Source organism: Dipodomys spectabilis, unplaced genomic scaffold, assembly GCF_019054845.1.
Source record: "Dipodomys spectabilis isolate Male_0828 unplaced genomic scaffold, ASM1905484v1 ptg000313l, whole genome shotgun sequence".
Lineage (NCBI taxonomy): Eukaryota > Metazoa > Chordata > Mammalia > Rodentia > Heteromyidae > Dipodomys > Dipodomys spectabilis.
In genome coordinates this window covers 307501-328411 of record NW_024870990.1, presented here as the reverse complement: position 1 = coordinate 328411, position 20911 = coordinate 307501, and the positions used below count along the sequence as shown (strand labels likewise).

The window sequence follows — 20911 nt, the reverse complement described above, 5'->3', positions numbered from 1 at the left end:
CCGGGCCCGCCCCTTCCGCGCTCAGCCAGCGCTGCCCGCCCCTTCCGCGCTCAGCCAGCGCTCGCCCCGCCCCGGGCCCGCCCCTTCCGCGCTCAGCCAGCGCTCGCCCCGCCCCGGGCCCGCCCCTTCCGCGCTCAGCCAGCGCTCGCTCCGCCCCTTCCGCGCTCAGCCAGCGCTCGCCCCGCCCCGGGCCCGCCCCTTCCGCGCTCAGCCAGCGCTCGCTCCGCCCCTTCCGCGCTCAGCCAGCGCTCGCCCCGCCCCGGGCCCGCCCCTTCCGCGCTCAGCCAGCGCTCGCCCCGCCCCGGGCCCGCCCCTTCCGCGCTCAGCCAGCGCTGCCTGCCCCTTCCGGTCTCGTCTCCCAGCAACAGCCCCGCACCTCCGCCATGCCTGGAGCTGCGGGTCAGAGCCCCGCCGCCCTCCCGCCCAGCAGCCTCCACAGCCTCTGCGCGTGGCTCGATGGTCTCCCGCTCAGCCGCCCCAAGCGACACCTGGCCAGGGACTTCAGCGATGGCGGTGCGGGCGGGCGGGAGGGCGGGCGGGGCGAGGGTGGAGCTGGAGGGGTGGCGCTGCGGGTGGAGGGTGGAGGCTGTCCCCAGTCCTGTCCCCAGTCCTGTCCCCAGACCTGTCCCCAGTGCTGTCCCCAGACCTGTCCCCAGTGCTGTCCCCAGTCCTGTCCCCAGTCCTGTCCCCAGACCTGTCCCCAGTGCTGTCCCCAGTGCTGTCCCCAGTGCTGTCCCCAGACCTGTCCCCAGTGCTGTCCCCAGTCCTGTCCCCAGACCTGTCCCCAGTGCTGTCCCCAGTGCTGTCCCCAGTGCTGTCCCCAGTCCTGTCCCCAGACCTGTCCCCAGTGCTGTCCCCAGTGCTGTCCCCAGTGCTGTCCCCAGACCTGTCCCCAGTCCTGTCCCCAGACCTGTCCCCAGTGCTGTCCCCAGACCTGTCCCCAGACCTGTCCCCAGTGCTGTCCCCAGTCCTGTCCCCAGTGCTGTCCCCAGTGCTGTCCCCAGTGCTGTCCCCAGACCTGTCCCCAGTGCTGTCCCCAGTGCTGTCCCCAGTGCTGTCCCCAGTCCTGTCCCCAGTCCTGTCCCCAGTGCTGTCCCCAGACCTGTCCCCATTGCTGTCCCCAGTCCTGTCCCCAGACCTGTCCCCAGTCCTGTCCCCAGTCCTGCCCCCAGACCTGTCCCCAGTGCTGTCCCCAGACCTGTCCCCAGTGCTGTCCCCAGTGCTGTCCCCAGTCCTGTCCCCAGTGCTGTCCCCAGTGCTGTCCCCAGACCTGTCCCCAGTGCTGTCCCCAGTCCTGTCCCCAGTCCTGTCCCCAGTGCTGTCCCCAGTCCTGTCCCCAGTGCTGTCCCCAGACCTGTCCCCAGTGCTGTCCCCAGACCTGTCCCCAGTCCTGTCCCCAGTGCTGTCCCCAGTGCTGTCCCCAGTGCTGTCCCCAGTCCTGTCCCCAGACCTGTCCCCAGTCCTGTCCCCAGTGCTGTCCCCAGACCTGTCCCCAGTGCTGTCCCCAGTCCTGTCCCCAGTGCTGTCCCCAGTCCTGTCCCCAGTGCTGTCCCCAGTGCTGTCCCCAGACCTGTCCCCAGTGCTGTCCCCAGTGCTGTCCCCAGTCCTGTCCCCAGTGCTGTCCCCAGTCCTGTCCCCAGTGCTGTCCCCAGACCTGTCCCCAGTGCTGTCCCCAGTCCTGTCCCCAGTCCTGTCCCCAGACCTGTCCCCAGTGCTGTCCCCAGTCCTGTCCCCAGTCCTGTCCCCAGTGCTGTCCCCAGTCCTGTCCCCAGTCCTGTCCCCAGTGCTGTCCCCAGTGCTGTCCCCAGTCCTGTCCCCAGACCTGTCCCCAGTGCTGTCCCCAGACCTGTCCCCAGTGCTGTCCCCAGTGCTGTCCCCAGTCCTGTCCCCAGTGCTGTCCCCAGACCTGTCCCCAGTGCTGTCCCCAGACCTGTCCCCAGTCTTGTCCCCAGTGCTGTCCCCAGTGCTGTCCCCAGACCTGTCCCCAGTCCTGTCCCCAGACCTGTCCCCCAGGTGAGGCTGGAGGCTGCCTCCCAGCCCTGCTTGTGCTCCCTGGAGAAGAGTGGACAGAAGGCCAGTCCCCTCTTCCTGAGGAAGAAGGGATGGCCCCTTGTGTCCAGCTCTCACTTCCTGGAGACTGACTTTCATTCCCCCCTCCCCTTCCTGGGCTTGCGTCCTGGGTTTGCACTTTCTAACCCACACATCCTTCATCTTCCCGGTCGGTTGTTAGGAGCCCTGCCTCCTCATGGGCTCCTGGGACAGCCCAGGCCCTGGTTTGTGCTCAGGGCTTTGGAGGGATCTAGCTAGGTAGTCCACTCACCCTGCCCCCCTGCAGTGCTGGTGGCTGAGATTGTGAAGCACTTCTACCCCCGGCTTGTGGACCTGCACAGCTACGTCCCCGCCTGCAGCACGGATCAGAAGCTGAGCAATTGGAGCCTTCTCAACAGGCAAGGGCTGAGCGAAGCTGGTTCTCTGAGGCTGGCCTGGCCCACGGCTCTTTCACATCCCTCTGGGGCAAGTTTCCAGCTGTGTGGGTGCTGACCCCCTCACAGAGCCTTACTCTCAGTCATGCCCCTGCGGGCATCGCCAGAGAATAAGTCGTCTGGGTCCCACCTCTGCTGGCTCTCCAGTAGACAGATCCTGCCTTCGTGTAGGCCACAGCTTGGTGATAGTGAAGGACCGGGGTGGAGGGAGGTTTCGGCGAGGTGACCCCGATCAGAGGTGGGGGGACACCTGGGAGGGAGCGAGGAGCTACAGATCCCGGCCTCCAGTCCACACCAAGACCTGGGTGGGCATAGAGGTACTGGAGGCCTTGTAGAACGTGCACTTCAGAGGGTGGGCATGAAGGGGCCATCGGAAGTGCGGGCAGCTGTCCGGACCAAGGGAGGAGAGGGCATGGCTACCGTGAAGTGTCAGCCCTGTGGACCGCTCAGAACAAAGGCAGGGAGGTGAAGGCCAGCAGGGACAGCCCCGGGTCCAGTCAGCTTCTCCTTCCAAGGAAAGCAGGTACTCTGCTGTGGCCTGAGCCTGTGGCCCGTGCCTGGCCCTGGGGGCGCACTGCCCTGACGGCCAGCCCCACTCCCTTTGCAGGAAGGTCTTTCACAAGCTGCACTTGTCTCTCTCGGAGGCGGACATTCACAAGGTGGTGGCCAACACACCTGGAGCCATTGAGCCTATTCTGTGTGCACTGAGGGTGAAGGTGGAGGCTAGCACCGTTCACGTAGGCTCTCCTGGAATAGCTGTACGTGGGTGTGAGTCAGCGTGTGTGCGAGCTGGTGTGCGTGCTCGAGCCACTATACACGTGTAAATCTGCATGTGTATGTGTGAATGTATGCGTGTCGGCATGGGTGCAAATCTTCATGTGCATGATCAGTGTGTGTGTCCGTGTTCCTGTGAACTAGTGCATGTGTATGTGAAACAGTATACATGTATGAGCCAGTATACATATGTGAGGCACTGTGTGAATCAGTGCGTGTGTCACTGTACATGTATGTCAGTGTGTTGTGGATTGTGTACATGTGTGAATCTGTACACATGTGTCCATATATGTGTGTGAATCAGTATACACGTGAACATGTGTGAATCAGTGTATTGTATCATTGTATGGGACTACATGTATAAATCAGTGCATGTGTGAATCAGTGTACATGTCGTTGTGTAAATTGGTGCAGTGTGAGTCAATACATGTGTGTCTATACTGGTGAATCAGTGTATGATTGTGAGTCTGTGTATGTGTATGAGTCTACACATGTGAGAATCTGAATCTGTGGGTGTGAGTCAGTGTATATATGTGAGCCTGCATGTGTGAATCCGTGTATGTGTCAGTGTATGTGTGAATCTGCATGTGTGCGAATCAGTGCATGTATTTGTGAATGTCAGTGTGCTTGTGTACATGTGTGAATCAGTACATGTGTGAATCTACATGTGTGAATCCATACGTCAGTGTACATGTGTGTGAATCAGCATACATGTGCATGAGTTAGTGTATGTGAGTCCGTGTGTGAGTCTGCATACATATGATTCAGTGTGTATGTGTGAGTCCATGTACATATATATGAGTCTGTACCTGTGTGGATCAGTACGTGTGTGTGAACTGTGTGCAAACTGGCAAATACCGCTAAGAAATGAGTGTTGGTGAGCTCTCGATCCCTCTCCAGATTGCAGATTGCAGCCAAGACCACTCATGCCACCACAGCTTGCACTGGGCTGGCGTCCTTGGCTGTCCTGCAGGCCAGGGTCTGCCCAGTGCCTCGCCCTGCCCTGCCCCTCGCCCCTGCCCACCCTGGCTGAGCTGCGTTGGGCAGTGGAGACACTCAGGTTGCAGCCCCTTCTGACCAGCCCAGCTGCCCCCTTTCCCCTTTCAGCTTGCTGACCGCCTCCCACTCCAGTGGAGGCTGGGAAGCACAGGCCTGCCAGCCCTACCGTGTCTTACTTCCCCACCTTTAACCTCCGCAGGATCCGGGACCTTCCAGTGTGGATGCCGGTCAGCCGTGGCCAGCCTGTGCCTCACACCCCCACGTGGGTAAGACCTAAGCCCCCATGTGGGGAGTTTGGTCCTTCAGACGCCCAGGCCGGGCACAGACCAGACACAGCTGGGCATGGGCCAGGCAGGGACTGGGCACAGGCTGGGCTCCTGCTGCTCCTACAGAGGAGGGCCGACGGGCTCAAGAGGCTCTGTGGAGGGGACCTGACACCCAGACAGTGTCCCCCTGCTCCGGGAACCCCTGGGCCATGCGTGGGGCTCCTGTGTTTCCAATGGGGCCCTGACTCCAGAGCAGGACGGCCCGCCTGCCCTGTGCTGTCACCGCGGGTGCCTCTCAGCGCAGGCCCAGGCCGGCTGATGACACCTCTTGGTCACACAGGCCTGCAGAGTCCTGTAGCAGTGTCCAGTGTGCAGACCCCCCAGAGCCAGAGCCAGGGCCAGAGCCAGAGCCAGAGCCAGGGTCAGAGCCAGAGAGTTTTGGACAGGACCCGCTGCTGTGCTGGCGGGGGGTGAGCCTCCTCCCCACCCCTGCCCTCCTCCCCCCACGCCCCTGCCTCCCTCTCCTCCCCACCCCTGCCCGCCTCCCCCCACGCCCCTGCCTCCCTCTCCTCCCCACCCCTGCCCGCCTCCCCCCACGCCCCTGCCTCCCTCTCCTCCCCACCCCTGCCCGCCTCCCCCCATGCCCCTGCCTCCCCCCACGCCCCTGCCCGCCTCCCCCCCACGCCCCTGCCTCCCTCTCCTCCCCACCCCTGCCCGCCTCCCCCCACGCCCCTGCCTCCCTCTCCTCCCCACCCCTGCCCGCCTCCCCCCACGCCCCTGCCCGCCTCCCCCCATGCCCCTGCCTCCCTCTCCTCCCCCCACGCCCCTGCCTCCCTCTCCTCCCCACCCCTGCCCCCCTCCCCCCACGCCCCTGCCCTCCTCCCCCCATGCCCCTGCCTCCCTCTCCTCCCCACCCCTGCCCCCCTCCCCCCATGCCCCTGCCTCCCCCCACGCCCCTGCCCGCCTCCCCCCACGCCCCTGCCTCCCTCTCCTCCCCACCCCTGCCCTCCTCCCCCCACGCCCCTGCCTCCCTCTCCTCCCCACCCCTGCCCTCCTCCCCCCACGCCCCTGCCTCCCTCTCCTCCCCACCCCTGCCCGCCTCCCCCCCACGCCCCTGCCTCCCTCTCCTCCCCACCCCTGCCCTCCTCCCCCCACGCCCCTGCCTCCCTCTCCTCCCCACCCCTGCCCTCCTCCCCCCACGCCCCTGCCTCCCTCTCCTCCCCACCCCTGCCCGCCTCCCCCCACGCCCCTGCCCGCCTCCCCCCACGCCCCTGCCCGCCTCCCCCCACGCCCCTGCCTCCCTCTCCTTCCCACCCCTGCCCTCCTCCCCCCACGCCCCTGCCTGCCTCCCCCCCACGCCCCTGCCTCCCTCTCCTTCCCACCCCTGCCCGCCTCCCCCCACGCCCCTGCCTCCCTCTCCTCCCCACCCCTGCCCGCCTCCCCCCACGCCCCTGCCCGCCTCCCCCCACGCCCCTGCCCGCCTCCCCCCACGCCCCTGCCCACCTCCCCCCACGCCCCTGCCTCCCTCTCCTCCCCACCTCTGCCCGCCTCCCCCCACGCCCCTGCCTCCCTCTCCTCCCCCCACGCCCCTGCCCGCCTCCCCCCACGCCCCTGCCCGCCTCCCCCCACGCCCCTGCCCGCCTCCCCCCACGCCCCTGCCTCCCTCTCCTCCCCACCCCTGCCCTCCTCCCCCCACGCCCCTGCCCGCCTCCCCCCCACGCCCCTGCCTCCCTCTCCTTCCCACCCCTGCCCGCCTCCCCCCACGCCCCTGCCCGCCTCCCCCCACGCCCCTGCCCGCCTCCCCCCACGCCCCTGCCTCCCTCTCCTCCCCACCCCTGCCCGCCTCCCCCCACGCCCCTGCCCGCCTCCCCCCACGCCCCTGCCCGCCTCCCCCCACGCCCCTGCCTCCCTCTCCTTCCCACCCCTGCCCTCCTCCCCCCACGCCCCTGCCTCCCTCTCCTTCCCACCCCTGCCCGCCTCCCCCCACGCCCCTGCCCGCCTCCCCCCACGCCCCTGCCCTCCTCCCCCCACGCCCCTGCCCGCCTCCCCCCACGCCCCTGCCTCCCTCTCCTCCCCACCCCTGCCCACCTCCCCCCACGCCCCTGCCCGCCTCCCCCCACGCCCCTGCCTCCCTCTCCTCCCCACCCCTGCCCACCTCCCCCCACGCCCCTGCCTCCCTCTCCTCCCCACCCCTGCCCTCCTCCCCCCACGCCCCTGCCCGCCTCCCCCCATGCCCCTGCCCACCTCCCCCCACGCCCCTGCCCGCCTCCTCCCACACTCCCCTGCCCTGCCTCTCCTCCACACACCCCTGCCTTGCCTCTCCTCCCCATGCCCCTGCCCTGCCTCTCCCTCCCAAGACCTCTATCCTAAACTAAATGCTGGTGTTTGCCTCTCAGCTGGGATCCAGCAGTCGGGCCCTGGGAACACCTGGCCAGGGTCCAGCAGCAGCTGGAGGACAAAGAGCAGGCACTGTCCATTCTTCAGGAGACCGTCAAGGTATGGCTGCAGACAATGAGGCCGTCCTGAGCCTGAGCAGTCCCAGCTGCAGCCTGGGGAAGGAGGGACCGCTGCCTCCAGCTTTACTGCACTCTGTCTGTCTGCAGAGCCGTCTGACCCGGGTGGGGTTGGTGGTGGGGGCGCAGGGCGGTCCTGACAGGGAGACCCAGAAGCAGGAAAGAAAAGGACAGAGCCCACTCCGTCCCACCACCCGCTTGGGTGGTGGACGCCCCAGGCTGGGACCTGCGGTGCAGGGGAGGCAGACAGCAGGGTGGGCCTGGGCCCAGGTCGGGACAGAGGTGCTCTCCTTGCTGGGCAAGCCCCTGGGGGGGATGGGGCGGGTGCACACGGAGAGCTCTGCCCGCCTCTCAGGCCTCCTCCGGCTCCCCTCCACTGGTGCTCAGCCTGAGGTCCAGGGCCCAAGATTTGCTGCCAGCCTCACGGTCCTGCACGCCTGCTGCTCCGATGGGCACACGTTGTTCTGTGGGGTCGGCCTGGGCTGGTAGGGACACAAGGGGCTCTGTGGTGTAATCCTGGGTCTCTAGGGACACACTGGGCTGTGTTACACCGGGTTGTTTTCACCTGGTTCTGTTTTCACTTGGGACTTGTGTTTATGCATGCAGAAAGCCCGTCACGACTCTTTCCCCATCCACACACCTTGCAGTACAGGATCCAAGAGAGCAGGACTGGTTTGTAGGCTGTACAAACGGGCCTTGAGTTCTCAGGGGCTGGAGGAGACTGCGGACATCACAGTTCCTGAATCTCGATGAGCTGTCTTTCTGAGAACTCAGGAAAGTGGGATCATTTGCTGAGCTGTGTAGAGGAAGTGGTGAGGAGGAGCAGAGCGGCCGCTCACACTCTTCTTGTCCCTACTGTGACTCCGGCTCACACGCTGACAGAGCGAATCAGAACTCTCATCTGAGACCCAGGGGGAAATAGCTCGGCTTGCCACCAAGGGCAACCACTGCATGTCACTTGCGTAATCACTGTCCCGTGGGTGGAGACGACGGAGGAGCGACAGGAGGAGCTGTGGTGGGCAGCAGGGTGGGCCTCGTGGCCTGGCCACGTGAAGGTGCCCCCGGCACAGGCAGGGTCAGCATCCTGACGCTGACTGCCCTGCCCCTCTAGTCTGTCCCAGTGTTCCTGGAGGGGGTCACTTGGGGGCTGTGGGGACCAGCCACAGGGCAGATCTGCTGCCAGCCATGGGGCAGGCTCACGGATGGCCCCCCCACCCAGGTCTGCTGCCAGCCACGGGGCAGGCTCACAGATGGCCCCCAGGTCTGCTGCCAGCCACGGGGCAGGGTCACGGATGGCCCCCAGGTCTGCTGCCAGCCACGGGGCAGGCTTACGGATGGCCCCCCCACCCAGGTCTGCTGCCAGCCACGGGGCAGGCTCACGGATGCCCCCCCAGGTCTGCTGCCAGCCATGGGGCAGGGTCACGGATGGCCCCCAGGTCTGCTGCCAGACTGATCCCAACCCCCACCCTGGTCTGGGCACGCTGCTACCCACTTCACCCCCCCACCCCCACTGATCTCAGCACACTGCTGATGATCACCTCACACCCCCCCCGCCCCCCCCCGCCCTGACCCAGGCATGCTGCTGATCACCTCACCCCCCCAATCTCAGCACGCTGCTGATCACCTCACCTCACACACGCCACACCACACCCCGCCCTGACCTGGGCACCTGCTGATCACCTCACACCCCCCAGCATGTTGCTGATCACCACACACACACACACACACACACACACACACACACACACCCCGCCCTGACCCAGGCACACTGCTGATCACCCCCCCATCTCAGCACGTTGCTGATCACCTCACACACACACACACACACACACACACACACACACACACACACACACCCCGCCCTGACCCAGGCACACTGCTGATCACCCCCCCATCTCAGCACGTTGCTGATCACCTCACACACACACACACACACACACACACACACACACACACACACCCGCCCTGACCCAGGCACACTGCTGATCACCCCCCTCCATCTCAGCATGTTGCTGATCACCACACACACACACACACACACACACACACACACACACACCCCGCCCTGACCCGGGCACACTGCTGATCCCCCCCCCCATCTCAGCACGTTGCTGATCACCTCACACACACACACACACACCGCCCTGACCCAGGCACACTGCTGATCACCCCCCCATCTCAGCACGTTGCTGATCACCTCACACACACACACACACACACACACACCCCGCCCTGACCCAGGCACACTGCTGATCACCCCCCCATCTCAGCACGTTGCTGATCACCTCACACACACACACACACACACACACACACACACACACACACCCCGCCCTGACCCAGGCACACTGCTGATCACCCCCCTCCATCTCAGCATGTTGCTGATCACCACACACACACACACACACACACACACACACACACCCCGCCCTGACCCGGGCACACTGCTGATCCCCCCCCCATCTCAGCACGTTGCTGATCACCTCACACACACACACACACACCGCCCTGACCCAGGCACACTGCTGATCACCCCCCCATCTCAGCACGTTGCTGATCACCTCACACACACACACACACACACACACACACACACACACACACACACACACACCGCCCTGACCTGGGCACACTGCTGATCACCTCACTCCCCCCCAGCATGTTGCTGATCACCACACACACACCCACACCCACACACACACACACACACACACACACACCCCGCCCTGACCCGGGCACACTGCTAGCCTTGGCATGGCACAGCTTTTTGGCAGACAGCCTCTCCTAATCCAGCTCTTTCGACACTTGCTAGACTGGGGAACATGGGAGGTTGTGCTCCCGGGAGGGCTGAGGGTGAGGTCTTCTTAAGCTGACCCTCCTGTGGCTGCTGCAGCCCAGACTGGGCCCTGGGGGAGGCTCTTTCTGCAGTGCTGGGGCCCCTGATGTGAGTGCACTGGTCAGCCTGGATGCACCCCCTAGGCCCTGGGTGCTGCTCACGCAGTGGGCTCCTCCTGCCCCGGCCGCGTGCGGCTGCCACGGGAGCAGGCCCTGCAGGGGTCCCCGGCTCATTCCCCTTTAGCGCCTTTGGGCCTGCCTCCAGCGGGCTGGACACGGCCCTGGAGGCCTGAGCTGCCTTGGGGGTCTGGCTCTGGCAGACAGACACTTCAGGCAGACTCCATGTGTCCAACCTGTGTGGATTTTGAAGCTTTTGCAGATGAAGGTGGTGAAGCTGGAGTACCTGGTACAACTGAAGGACCTCCGGATCGGAGAGCTGATGAGACCATGGCCTGAGCAGCAGGACCGGGGCGCAGCCTGCCCCAAGTCAGCCAGACCCTGACCTGGAGCCCCTGGCGCCCCTGCTGCTCAGACGTCTGTGTGCGGGGACGAGGGCGGAAGCCCCTGCGCTCTGGTCACAGGCCCGGGGCCGGGCGGGTCTGCTCTCCTCAGCCCCCGTGTCTCATCATTGCTGCGTTTGAGAACTCATGGCACCCTGTGTGTGTGGTGTCTGCAGATGCACTCCAGGATGGGAGGAGAAGCTTGTGACCAGACACACTGCGGCCTGCAGGAAATTGTGCTCTCTGTGGCTGGGCCTTCCAGGCCCAAGGGGAGGGTGTGAGGCGGAGGAGACGGAAAGCAGATGCCACCTCCCCGTCCTCCACGGCGGGCTCAGGGCTCCGGGGACAGGTGGAGCTGGGCCTGGGCCCCGCAGGCCTCTGCATCTTGGGCCTCACATCCCAGCTGAGCCCTGTCTGCTGCCTCTCACCTCCTGAGACGGCACGGAGCTCAGGGAGCTCAGGGCTGCATCCTGCTGGCCTGCGCCCTCAGTGGGGACAGACAGACAGCCTTGTCACACTTGCTCTTCCCTGGGGACAGCCCTCCCCGTGGGAAGCCTCCCAGGCGGGTCTGCCAGCCCCATCACTGCCGAGCATCAGCCCGGAGGTGGCTTCCTGGTGGCCGTCGGTCGCTCTGGTCGCGTATGGTCAGCTGGCTGGGGCAGCGCTGGAGCAGGGTGCCTGCAGGAGAAGCAGCCCTGGCCAGGGGGGCTGGGGAGGGGACACCCTGGCCGCCCAAGCACTGCCCCCCCCCGGGGCTCTGGGTGTCGTATGTCAGAAGAGGGGAATCTGCTGGGTCGCCACAGGTGCCCTTGAGAGGGAGCTTCTGCAGGGTCCCAGGCACAGACAGAAGCAAAGGCCTGGAGGAGACCCTGGCTCAGAGGCTAATGCACAGGCACTGCCGGCCCCAGATCCAGTTCCAGCTGCCCGCCCGGCGTTAGGTCTGACACAGGCAGAGGCGTGTGGAGTGGCACTGCCTGTGTGTGTGGCTGAGACACCGACACTGCCTGCTCTGATGTTCACAAGCGTGAACTCAGGCCGGCGGCCTGGGCGGGAAGCTCCGGCTGGGGCGGTGCGCGGTGACCCCTCCAGATCCTGCTGAAACAGAACCCCGGATGAAGACAGGCAGCGGCTCAGAGCACAAGGCTCCAGGAGGGACCCGGGAGGGCTCACCCACCCAGGCTGGGCTGAGAGCCCGTCCCAGTGGCTGGCCATGACCTGAGGAAGTGCCTGGAGCGGTGGGCTGGGAGGAGCAGGGCCCAGGGCTCGGGGCCAGCCCTTGCCTGCCCCAGAGCCCATCATGAGCCCTGTGGCTACGTGCAGATGCTAGGGGCTAGGCTGCTTCTCCTGCTGCCTGGCCTTGCTCTGGGCCAGCCCAGATCCCAGGACAGGAGCTCAACCCTCGTCTCCTGCCCTCAGCCCCAGGGCCCCTCTGCTGGCAGACAGCCTTTCCCGGAGCTGCGTCTGGGCCCTGCGGGAGGGCAGGCCGTGCTGCCCGAGTGTTGTGGGGAGGAGACCACGCATGGGCATCCCAGGAGGCAGGCCGCTCACCCCGCCGGTTCCTGCTCTAAAGCTGTGGGAAGAGTGCTGCTGCAGCGCCACCTGCTGGGCCTGCAGGGTGCTGCAAGGCTGGGCTTTTGGGACATGCTCTCTTCAGGACCGGGTGTGGTTTCCGGCAGAGCCCCCGCACCCCCGCCCGTGCCGCTGTTGGGGGGCGGACACCCGTGCAGCGCCTGGTGCTTCTGCAGAGCCCCTCTCCCTCAGAGCCCCAGAACCCCTTCCAGCCTCCCAGCAGGAGACCCCTCACCCTGGGTATTAGCAGGGCACCTGGGGATATTGACCACCTCGGCGGCTCTGGACTCTTAAAAGGTGGCAAGAGCCACACTCAGGGCTCGGGCCGCTTGGCAGAGGCTGCTGCTGCATGTGTGCATGCACGCACGCGTGCGTGTGCGCTTGCCTGTGCTCTGGTCTCCGCGTGGCTTGTGAAGGGTCCTTCCAGCCAGCTCCTAGAGTCCAGTGAGGCGGAGGGAAGCCCTGGAGCTGTGACCCTCAGGAGCCACCAGGTGCTACCTCCCACTCAGCGGAAATGCCTCCCGTGCGTTAGGACACATTTAGGAGCAGGCTGGGGCAGAGCAGGGGGAGCCAGGTCCGAGGAGCCATGGGGCAGAGTGGGGCTTGGGTGAGGCCGGATCTGGTTGGGAAAGACCTCACCCTGCCTCTTCCCGCCCAAACGCCCAGGTGTCTGTTAGAAAATGGCTATTGCGGCTCCATGAGGCAAGTAGCGTGGGACGTGGCAAAAACAAATTACACTCAGCAAGAAGGGATTTGCAGCAACAGAAGAACACTTCATCCTGCGCCTGGAGGTGCAAGCCGTGGGGAAATGGAGTCTCAACTCAGAAAACCCAGTACCCTCCTTCCTCGTTGTGTTTACAGGGAAATCGGAGCTTAGGCACGCACAGTAGGGAGCAGGGTGTTTGGGAGAGACCAGGAGGAGACTGCTAGATCTCTGTCCTAATGGTGTTCATAAGCCTGCAACTAAGAAAGAGGTCCCTGGATGGGAATCAAATCACAGTACCTGGAAGGCAGGGTGAGGTAGAATGCTCAGCCTTCTGTGGTTTTACGTAATCAAGCTCCTCAGGCTCTGCAGCCATTCCACCGTGTTAAGACTCAAGTGCCCTCAAAAACACCCATAGGGGGCTGGGAAGGTGGCTCAGTGGTAGAGCGCTCGCCTTGCATGCCTGAGGCCCTGGGTTCGATTCCTCAGCACCACATAAGCAAAAAGAAAAAAAAAGCCGGAAGTGGCGGTGTGGCTCAAGTGGTAGAGAGCTAGCCTTGAGCTGAAGAGCTGAGGGACAGCGCCCAGGCCCAGAGTTCAGGCCCCACGACCACACCCAAAAAAAAAAACAAAACACCCATAATCTCAGCTACGCACAAGTCAGAAGAATCACGATCTGAGGCCAGTCCTGGCAAAAAGTTATATCTACCTCAATCAAAAGCTGCACTTGAGCCAGGCACCGGTGGCTCACGCCTGTCACCCTAGCTACTCAGGAGGCTGAAGTCTGAGGATTTTGGTTCAAAGCCAGCCCAGTCAGGAAAGTCTGTGAGACTTATCTCTAATTAATCACCAGAAAACCGGAAGTGGTGCTGTGGCTCAAAGTGGTGAGCACTAGCCATGAGCAAAAAACCTCAAAGTAGCACCCAGGCCCTGAGTTCACACCTCACAACTGACAAAAAATAAAGAGGCTGTGTTTGAGGGCTTGTGCGTATGGCCCAGTGATTTGGGAAGCCATGGGACACGGGAGGACCAAAATCCAAGCAAATTCACAAGACCTAATCTGCAAAGTAAGCAGGGGAGGCCAAGGTGTGGTTCAAGGGTAAAGTTCCTGCCTGGCAAGTGGGAGGCCCCTAGTACCAGCCAACAAAACAGAAGGAGGACCCAGCACATTTGTAATTGCGGAGCATTGCTTGGCTGGACCAGCCATCTTGCTGGAAGCCCCAGCTTTCTGGTTTTCTCAGTGGTGTCAGCATGTAGACATACCCAGTTTCTAAACATAGCTGAAAGCAAGGGTGGGGAAGAGGCACGGGCCCCTCACGGACCGTCTTGGTCCTTCCTTAGCGCCTGTCCACCTACTGTCCGGCAGCAGGAGGCATGGGATCCGCTGCTGTCAGTAAAAGGCAGAGGTGACGTGCACCCATCCAAGCCATATGGCCTCGTGCGGTGTCCCTTCTCTGGCAACCATGACGCCACAGGTGGAAGGGACAGAGTTACAAAGTGGAAACAGCCTGGGTCCCAGAGCCCCTGTGGGCAATGGTGCCTGGAGACCATCCCATGCCTGGGGGCTTTTTTGTTGTTGTTGTTTGGTTGTGGGGCCTGAACTCTGGGCCTGGGCGCTGTCCCTCAGCTCTTCAGCTCAAGGCTAGCTCAAGCCGCTTGAGCCACAGCACCACTTCCGGCTTTTATTGCTTATGTGGTGCTGAGAAATTGAACCTAGGGCCTCGTGCACGCAAGGCAAGCACTCTACCCTTGAGCCACCTTCCCAGTCCTGCTATGGGCTTTTTATGGTTAAGAAATAAGATTTTGCCAGCCCCCCAGTGGCTCATTCCTGTAATCCTGGTTACTCAGGATCTTAGCTACCCTGAGATCTGAGGATCGAAGGTCAAAGCCAGCCTGGACAAGGGAGTCTATGAGATTCCAGTTAGCTACCAAAAAGCTGGAAGTAGAATTGCAGTTCAGATGGTAGAGCACTAACCTTGAGCATGAAAGCTCAGGGACAGTGCCCAGACCCTGAGTTCAAGCCCCAGGACCTGCATGAAAAAAGGTTTACTCTATATTGAAAATGACCTCTCCAACTTATGGGTGAGGATGGGAGGAAAAAATGGAGAGAGCAAAAGAAGGGTTGACATTGTCCAGAAAGAAACGTGCTTACTGACATGAAATGCTTACTGTAAACCACTTTTTTTTTTCTAACAGTAATAGGGCTTGAACTCAGTACCTGGGCACTGTTCCTGGCCGTTCTCACTCTGCCGCTTTAAGCCACTTCTGGTTTTCTGTGGTTAACTGGAGATGAGAGTCTCATGGACTTTTCCTGCCCAGGCTGGCTTTGAACCTCGATCTTCGTATCGCAGCCTCCTGGGTAGCTCGGAAGATAGGTGTGAGCCAGAGCGCCTGTCTTGTATATCACCATTATAATAACAGCATAAAACATTTAATAAGATTTAAGCTGAGGGCTAGTGGCTCATGCCTGTAGTTACAGCTACTTCAGAATGAGACCTGAGGCCCATAGTCAAAGCAGCAGTCTATGAGATTCCCTCTCCAACAAATCAGTAAAATGCCAAACTGGAGGCATGGCTCAAGTGGTACAGCATCAGCCACGAGCAAGAAAGCCTAGCAAGAGTGTGAGGTCCTGTATGTAAGCAGCACCAGAGTGTGTGTGCACACGTGCATACAAGCATGAGCCCTCATGCAGAAAGAGGAGGAGGAGACAAATAGAAAAACAGAAGGCACAGTGGCTCAAGCCTGTAGTCCTAGCGACTTGGGAGGTAGAGATCCCTGGTTAGTGAGGCTCTGTGCGTGTTAACCGGGGTGCAGTGGAGTATGGCTGTCATCCCGCAGAGAACCGCAGCTCAGGCCAACCCAGGCATAAAGTACGACCCGACTTCAAAAATAGCCCACGTGACAAGGGGCTGAAGGCATGAGTGGCCCTGCACCTGCCTGGCAAGCACGAGGCCCTGGGTCCAGGCCCAGTGTAGGCAAAAGGAAAGGAAAGGGTCGTCTGTTAATTAAGCAAGCATACTTTGGGTAATTATGAATTATGTTGGTGTCACTTTCTGCTTTCTGTGCCTGTTTCTTCCAGTGACAGTTACAGATCAGGCTTGTACTTCCTCTGATACCCATCCCAGTCTGTGTGTGTGTGTGTGTGTGAGCTCCTGTCTGCCACTGTTGGACTGCCTTGGGAAATCCAGCCTGTCTGTATGGCAAAGATTTTCCAAGTGGTGTTGGAATCTGGAGAAATGAATTTTCCTTCAGAGAATTCCTCCTTACTTGAGATGTTTCTAACAGCAGCTAAGACAAAGTGTGAGTCTAGTGTGAGAAAGTCTGGCCTGTCTTGGTGGGGGTACGTGGTGGAGTTGATGGCTAATGGCAGAACAAGTTCAGTCAGCAGAAGAAGCAATCCCATGCATTTTTCAATCTTAAATCTACTTATTTATTTTTGTCAATTGTGGGGCTTGAACTCAGGGCTGGGGTTCTGTCTCTGAGCTCTTTGCTCAAGGCTAGTGCCACTTCTGGTTTTCTAGTGATTAACTAGAGATGAGAGTCTCTTGGACTTTTCTGCCCTGGCTGGTTTTAAACTGCAACCTCAGATCTCAGCCTCTTTTTTTTTTTTTTTTTGGTGGTGGGTCTTGAACTTTGGGCTTGGGCACTGTCCCTCAGCTCTTCAGCTTAAAGCGAGCGCTCTACTGCTTGAGCCACAGCACCACTTCTGGTTTTCTAGTTTATTGGAGATAAGAGTCTCAGGGACTTTCCTGCCTGGGCTGGCTTTGAACTATGATCCTCGGATCTCAGCCTCCTGAGTAGCTAGGATGACAGGTGTGAGTCACTGGTGCCCAGTTCTTAGCCTCTTGGGTAGGATTACAGGCATGAGCCACCAGTACCTACAGACCTACATATTTCCTGGGAATCCCCAAATAATGTGTTTGTGGGGGGGGGTGTCCTGGGGCTTAAACTCAGGACCTCAAGCTTTCTCTTGGCTTTTTTTACTCAAAGCTGGTGCTCTACCACTAGAACCACACCTCCACTTTGGTTTTTTACTGGTTAACTGGGGCTAAGAGTCTCAGAAACTTTGCCTCCCAGGCTGCCTTTGAACTGTAATGTCAGATCTCAGGCTCCTGAACAGCTAGGATTACAGGAGTAAGCCACTAGTACCTGGTCCCAAATAATCATCTAGGACATACCCTGAGAGATGGACAATAAGATGTCACTCTAACTGAATGCAAGTAGTGTGGCTTCCACTCCAGGAAGGCAGGGACCTGTCCTATCCCATGAGCACAGGGATGCTGTGGTGTCAGGGGTCAGGGGTCAGGGGTGGTCCTGAGCACAAGGATGCTGTGGTCTCTGGGATCAGAGGTCAGGGGTGGTCCTGAGCACAGGGATGCTGTGGTGTCAGGGGTCAGGGGTGAGGGGTGGTCCTGAGCACAGGGATGCTGTGGTCTCTGGGGTCAGGGGTGGTCCTGAGCACAGGGATGCGGTGGGTGGTGGGAGTCCTGTGTGGCCTGCTTTGCCCTGTAACTAGACCGATTGAGGCACCTGGGCTCACCCATACCTTACAGGGAAAATTGTTTTCTACTTGACAGTTCTCCAAAACTGTACCCTGCATAAAGAAAGGCTCACGGTGACTCTCTCCCGTGGCTGTTCCCATTGCTATGGAATTGTGGGTAAATGCCAGACCCCGGGGATGCCTGCAGCCAGGCCAACAGGCAATGACCTTTAATGACCTTCAATGACAAGGACACGCACATCTGCAAGGTTGTTCTCTAAAACCGGACGGCGTTGGGTGTTTGGCTCCGGCTCAATAGGGTGCCTGTGCCTCATGGCAAAAGTTGTGCTTCTAACTCCATTCTGCTGCTGCTTGTCAGGAGTGGGCATGAGGCTCATGGTAAGGTCCCCATTAGCCAGCGTGGGCAAGGGTCCTTCAGCTCTGCCTCCATTCGGCCCTCTGGGCGCCTTGTTTGCTTCCTGGACGCCTTGCTGAGCCAGAGCCTGGAAAGCAGTGTGCCCACGCCCCAGCAGCTCCCGGTGTTAGTGGGGCACACAAGGGGACCCCGGCATGGACCTCCTCTGACAAGTCCTGGACACGGCTTCCTCTCCGGTGAGGCTCCGGCCTCAGGGAGAAGCATCCGCAGGGACAGGTCCCTCCTTCCTGCCCCAGGCCGGCCCAGCCCCAGAGAGGGGGCCAGGCCAGGCCTCTGTGCCTGGCTTGGAGATGCTGCACTATGTACACACACGTGGGTATGGCAGATGGGAGACTGCCGTGGACCGGGTTCTGTCAGGATGACGGAGGACACCTAGGGGAGGAACTGGAACAGGTGGGGAGATGGCAAACAGACAACTCACACACAAGAGGAGTGGGTGCTGAGTGCGATTTAATGCAGAGGATAGCAAACTTTTATAGCAAAAGTCTCCAGGAGAAAGGGCAAAAGGTTACACAATCTTGCTGCAGGGCTTCATTCTTGGGTGGTCACCAGCTGGTCGCCTGTTAGGCACTTGTTTCCATCTTATCTCTAAGAAATATAATGGGTTTCGACCGTTTGTCACCATCTAACCATTACCTTATTTCTATAGAGGCCTTAATTGTCCCATAAGATCTTTCCTGTTCCTTCTTTAATAGTAAGGTCACGGAGGCCTAGATCTAGCAAGTCTCTTAGTAAATGAAAGAGAGTAGCAGGAAGTTCTTTCTCCTAAGTAGTTATCTCAGCAATTGCCATACATTCCTTCTGTTCTAGCCGCGCCTACAGCTTCTTGTAAATCTCTTACAAACAATTCCTTCTGCTGAAGTGAGTTGTGAAACCCCCAATACTTTTATATTTACTTATGACTTGTCTACTAGCCTCCATAAGAGGGGTTTCAGGGTAGCACTTAACTCCGGTGAGTTAGTCATATTTTTAAGACACTCATCAGATGTTGGAGTCGTCAACACTCTTAAGAAAGAGCTTTGAATAAGGGAACGTTGACAATGAGCAAGTACAAAGAGCAGCAGAAACAGTAAAAGATTAATAGGCACTCTTATACAGTGAGGAAAAGAAAGGCAGAAACACATCTTTCCCAGGGGCTTGCCAGCCTTTTTCCAGGAGTAGGCCTCTTAGAAGCCCTATTCTCTGAGGTAGACTTCAGTGAAGTCCCAAAACTTGGAGATAGGTCTCTGTAAAGCCCCATTCTCTGAGGTAGACTTCGGTGAAGTCCCAAAACTCAGAGATAGGTCTCTGAAGCCCCTATCTTAGGTCTGATAGATGGTTTCCCATGCTAAGCAGACTCCACTGGAGTCGGCGTGGCAGGAGACGGCAGGCCTGTGTGTGTGTGTGTGTGTGTGTGAGCGTGGCGGGCGGGAGACGGCAGGCCTGTGTGTGTGTGTGTGTGTGTGTGTGAGCGTGGTGGGCGGGAGATGGCAGGCCTGTGTGTGTGTGTGAGTGTGGCGGGTGGGAGACGGCAGGCCTGTGTGTGTGTGTGAGTGTGGCGGGTGGGAGGCTGCAGGCCTGTGTGTGAGCGTGGCAGGCGGGAGACCGCAGGCCTGTGTGTGTGTGTGTGTGTGTGTGTGAGCGTGGCGGGAGATGGCAGGCCTGTGTGTGTGTGTGTGTGTGTGTGTGTGTGAGCGTGGCGGGTGGGAGACGGCAGGCCTGTGTGTGTGTGTGTGTGTGAGTGTGGCGGGTGGGAGACCGCAGGCCTGTGTGTGTGTGTGTGTGTGTGTGAGCGTGGCGGGAGATGGCAGGCCTGTGTGTGTGTGTGTGAGCGTGGCGGGTGGGAGACGGCAGGCCTGTGTGTGTGTGTGTGTGTGTGTGAGCGTGGCGGGTGGGAGACGGCAGGCCTGTGTGTGTGTGTGTGTGTGTGTGTGTGTGTGAGCGTGGCGGGTGGGAGATGGCAGGCCTGTGTGTGTGTGTGTGTGTGTGTGTGTGTGAGCGTGGCGGGCGGGGGGCCGCAGGCCTGTGTGTGTGTGTGAGCGTGGCGGGCGGGAGACCGCAGGCCTGTGTGTGTGTGTGTGTGTGTGTGAGCGTGGCGGGTGGGAGACGGCAGACCTGTGTGTGTGTGTGTGTGTGTGTGTGTGTGTGTGTGAGCGTGGCGGATGGGAGACCGCAGGCCTGTGTGTGTGTGTGTGTGAGCGTGGTGGGAGATGGCAGGCCTGTGTGTGTGTGTGTGTGTGTGTGTGTGTGAGCGTGGCGGGTGGGAGACGGCAGGCCTGTGTGTGTGTGTGTGTGTGTGAGCGTGGCGGGTGGGAGACAGCAGGCCTGTGTGTGTGTGTGTGTGTGTGTGTGAGCGTGGCGGGCGGGGGGGCCGCAGGCCTGTGTGTGTGTGTGTGTGTGTGTGTGTGTGAGCGTGGCGGGCGGGGGGGGCCGCAGGCCTGTGTGTGTGTGTGTGTGTGTGTGTGTGTGTGTGTGAGCGTGGCGGGTGGGAGATGGCAGGCCTGTGTGTGTGTGTGTGTGTGTGTGTGTGTGTGAGCGTGGCGGGCGGGGGGCCGCAGGCCTCTGGGAGGCTCTTGGGTCTGGTTTGAGGTATGGGACAGTAACAGGAACACCGGTGCGGGAGCTGGGTGAGCAGCCCAAGGCGCTGTCAGTGCAGACAGTAGGCAGCGAGGCCCAGTTGTCCCACGGGCTGTCAGCAGGAGTTGGGTCCCGGCAGTAGCTGTTCTCAGCTGGGAAGCAGGGAGGGGTGTGCCCTAATCTCTGGGTACATCATGTTGCCTGACTTAAATACTCTGTAACAGTTTCAACAGTGTTTACAGGGAAAACATCCTAGCAAGCACAAAAGCTGCAACAATGCAAACTGATGAGACCTAGAAGACAAAACACTCACTTAACAAAACTGCTAGGGTCAAGCTGTGAGGCCAGGGTCTGTGGAGAAGGGGACTTGAAGGTGATCCCAGGCTTCCCGTGACAGTGGACAGGGCCTGTAGGGTGGCAGAGGCCTGTGGGGCCCTGGCCCCAGCACAGCACCCCTGGGCGGGGCCTCCGCACCCAGGGCCCGGCACGCACAGCCCAGACGAGGTCTGTGCCCGGGGCCCTGCCAGGGCTCCCCAGGCCTGCACCCCAGACAGCTCCAGTGAGCCCAGGGAAAAGCAGGAAGCGGGTCTCGAGTAGAAAAAGGGTGAAATACTCCCTAAACCTGACCCTGACTGCTTTGGGGAGCAGAGCTAGCGTTTCCTTCTGCACTGCTTCTGCTCTCCAGAACCACGGCCTGTTAATAAAGAGTGAAACTGAGCGCTGCTCCATGTGTTTCCGAAAACAGTCCATGACAGCCAACTCGGGTAAGGCCACAAGCATTTGGAAAAGAAAGCATA

At 60.8% G+C, this 20911-nt stretch overlaps 1 protein-coding gene across 1 annotated transcript; it reads left to right on the top strand.

Moving 5' to 3' along the window:
- The first annotated feature begins 383 nt into the window (after positions 1 to 383).
- On the top strand, positions 384 to 10428 carry LOC122127844 (sperm flagellar protein 1-like). Its single transcript, XM_042702161.1, has 7 exons — positions 384 to 513; positions 2336 to 2447; positions 3091 to 3220; positions 4456 to 4522; positions 4863 to 4992; positions 6919 to 7018; positions 10241 to 10428. Exons 1-7 carry the CDS (start codon positions 384 to 386, stop codon positions 10370 to 10372), a joined length of 801 nt encoding a protein of 266 aa, XP_042558095.1. The 3' UTR covers positions 10373 to 10428.
- The last annotated feature ends 10483 nt before the right edge of the window (positions 10429 to 20911 follow it).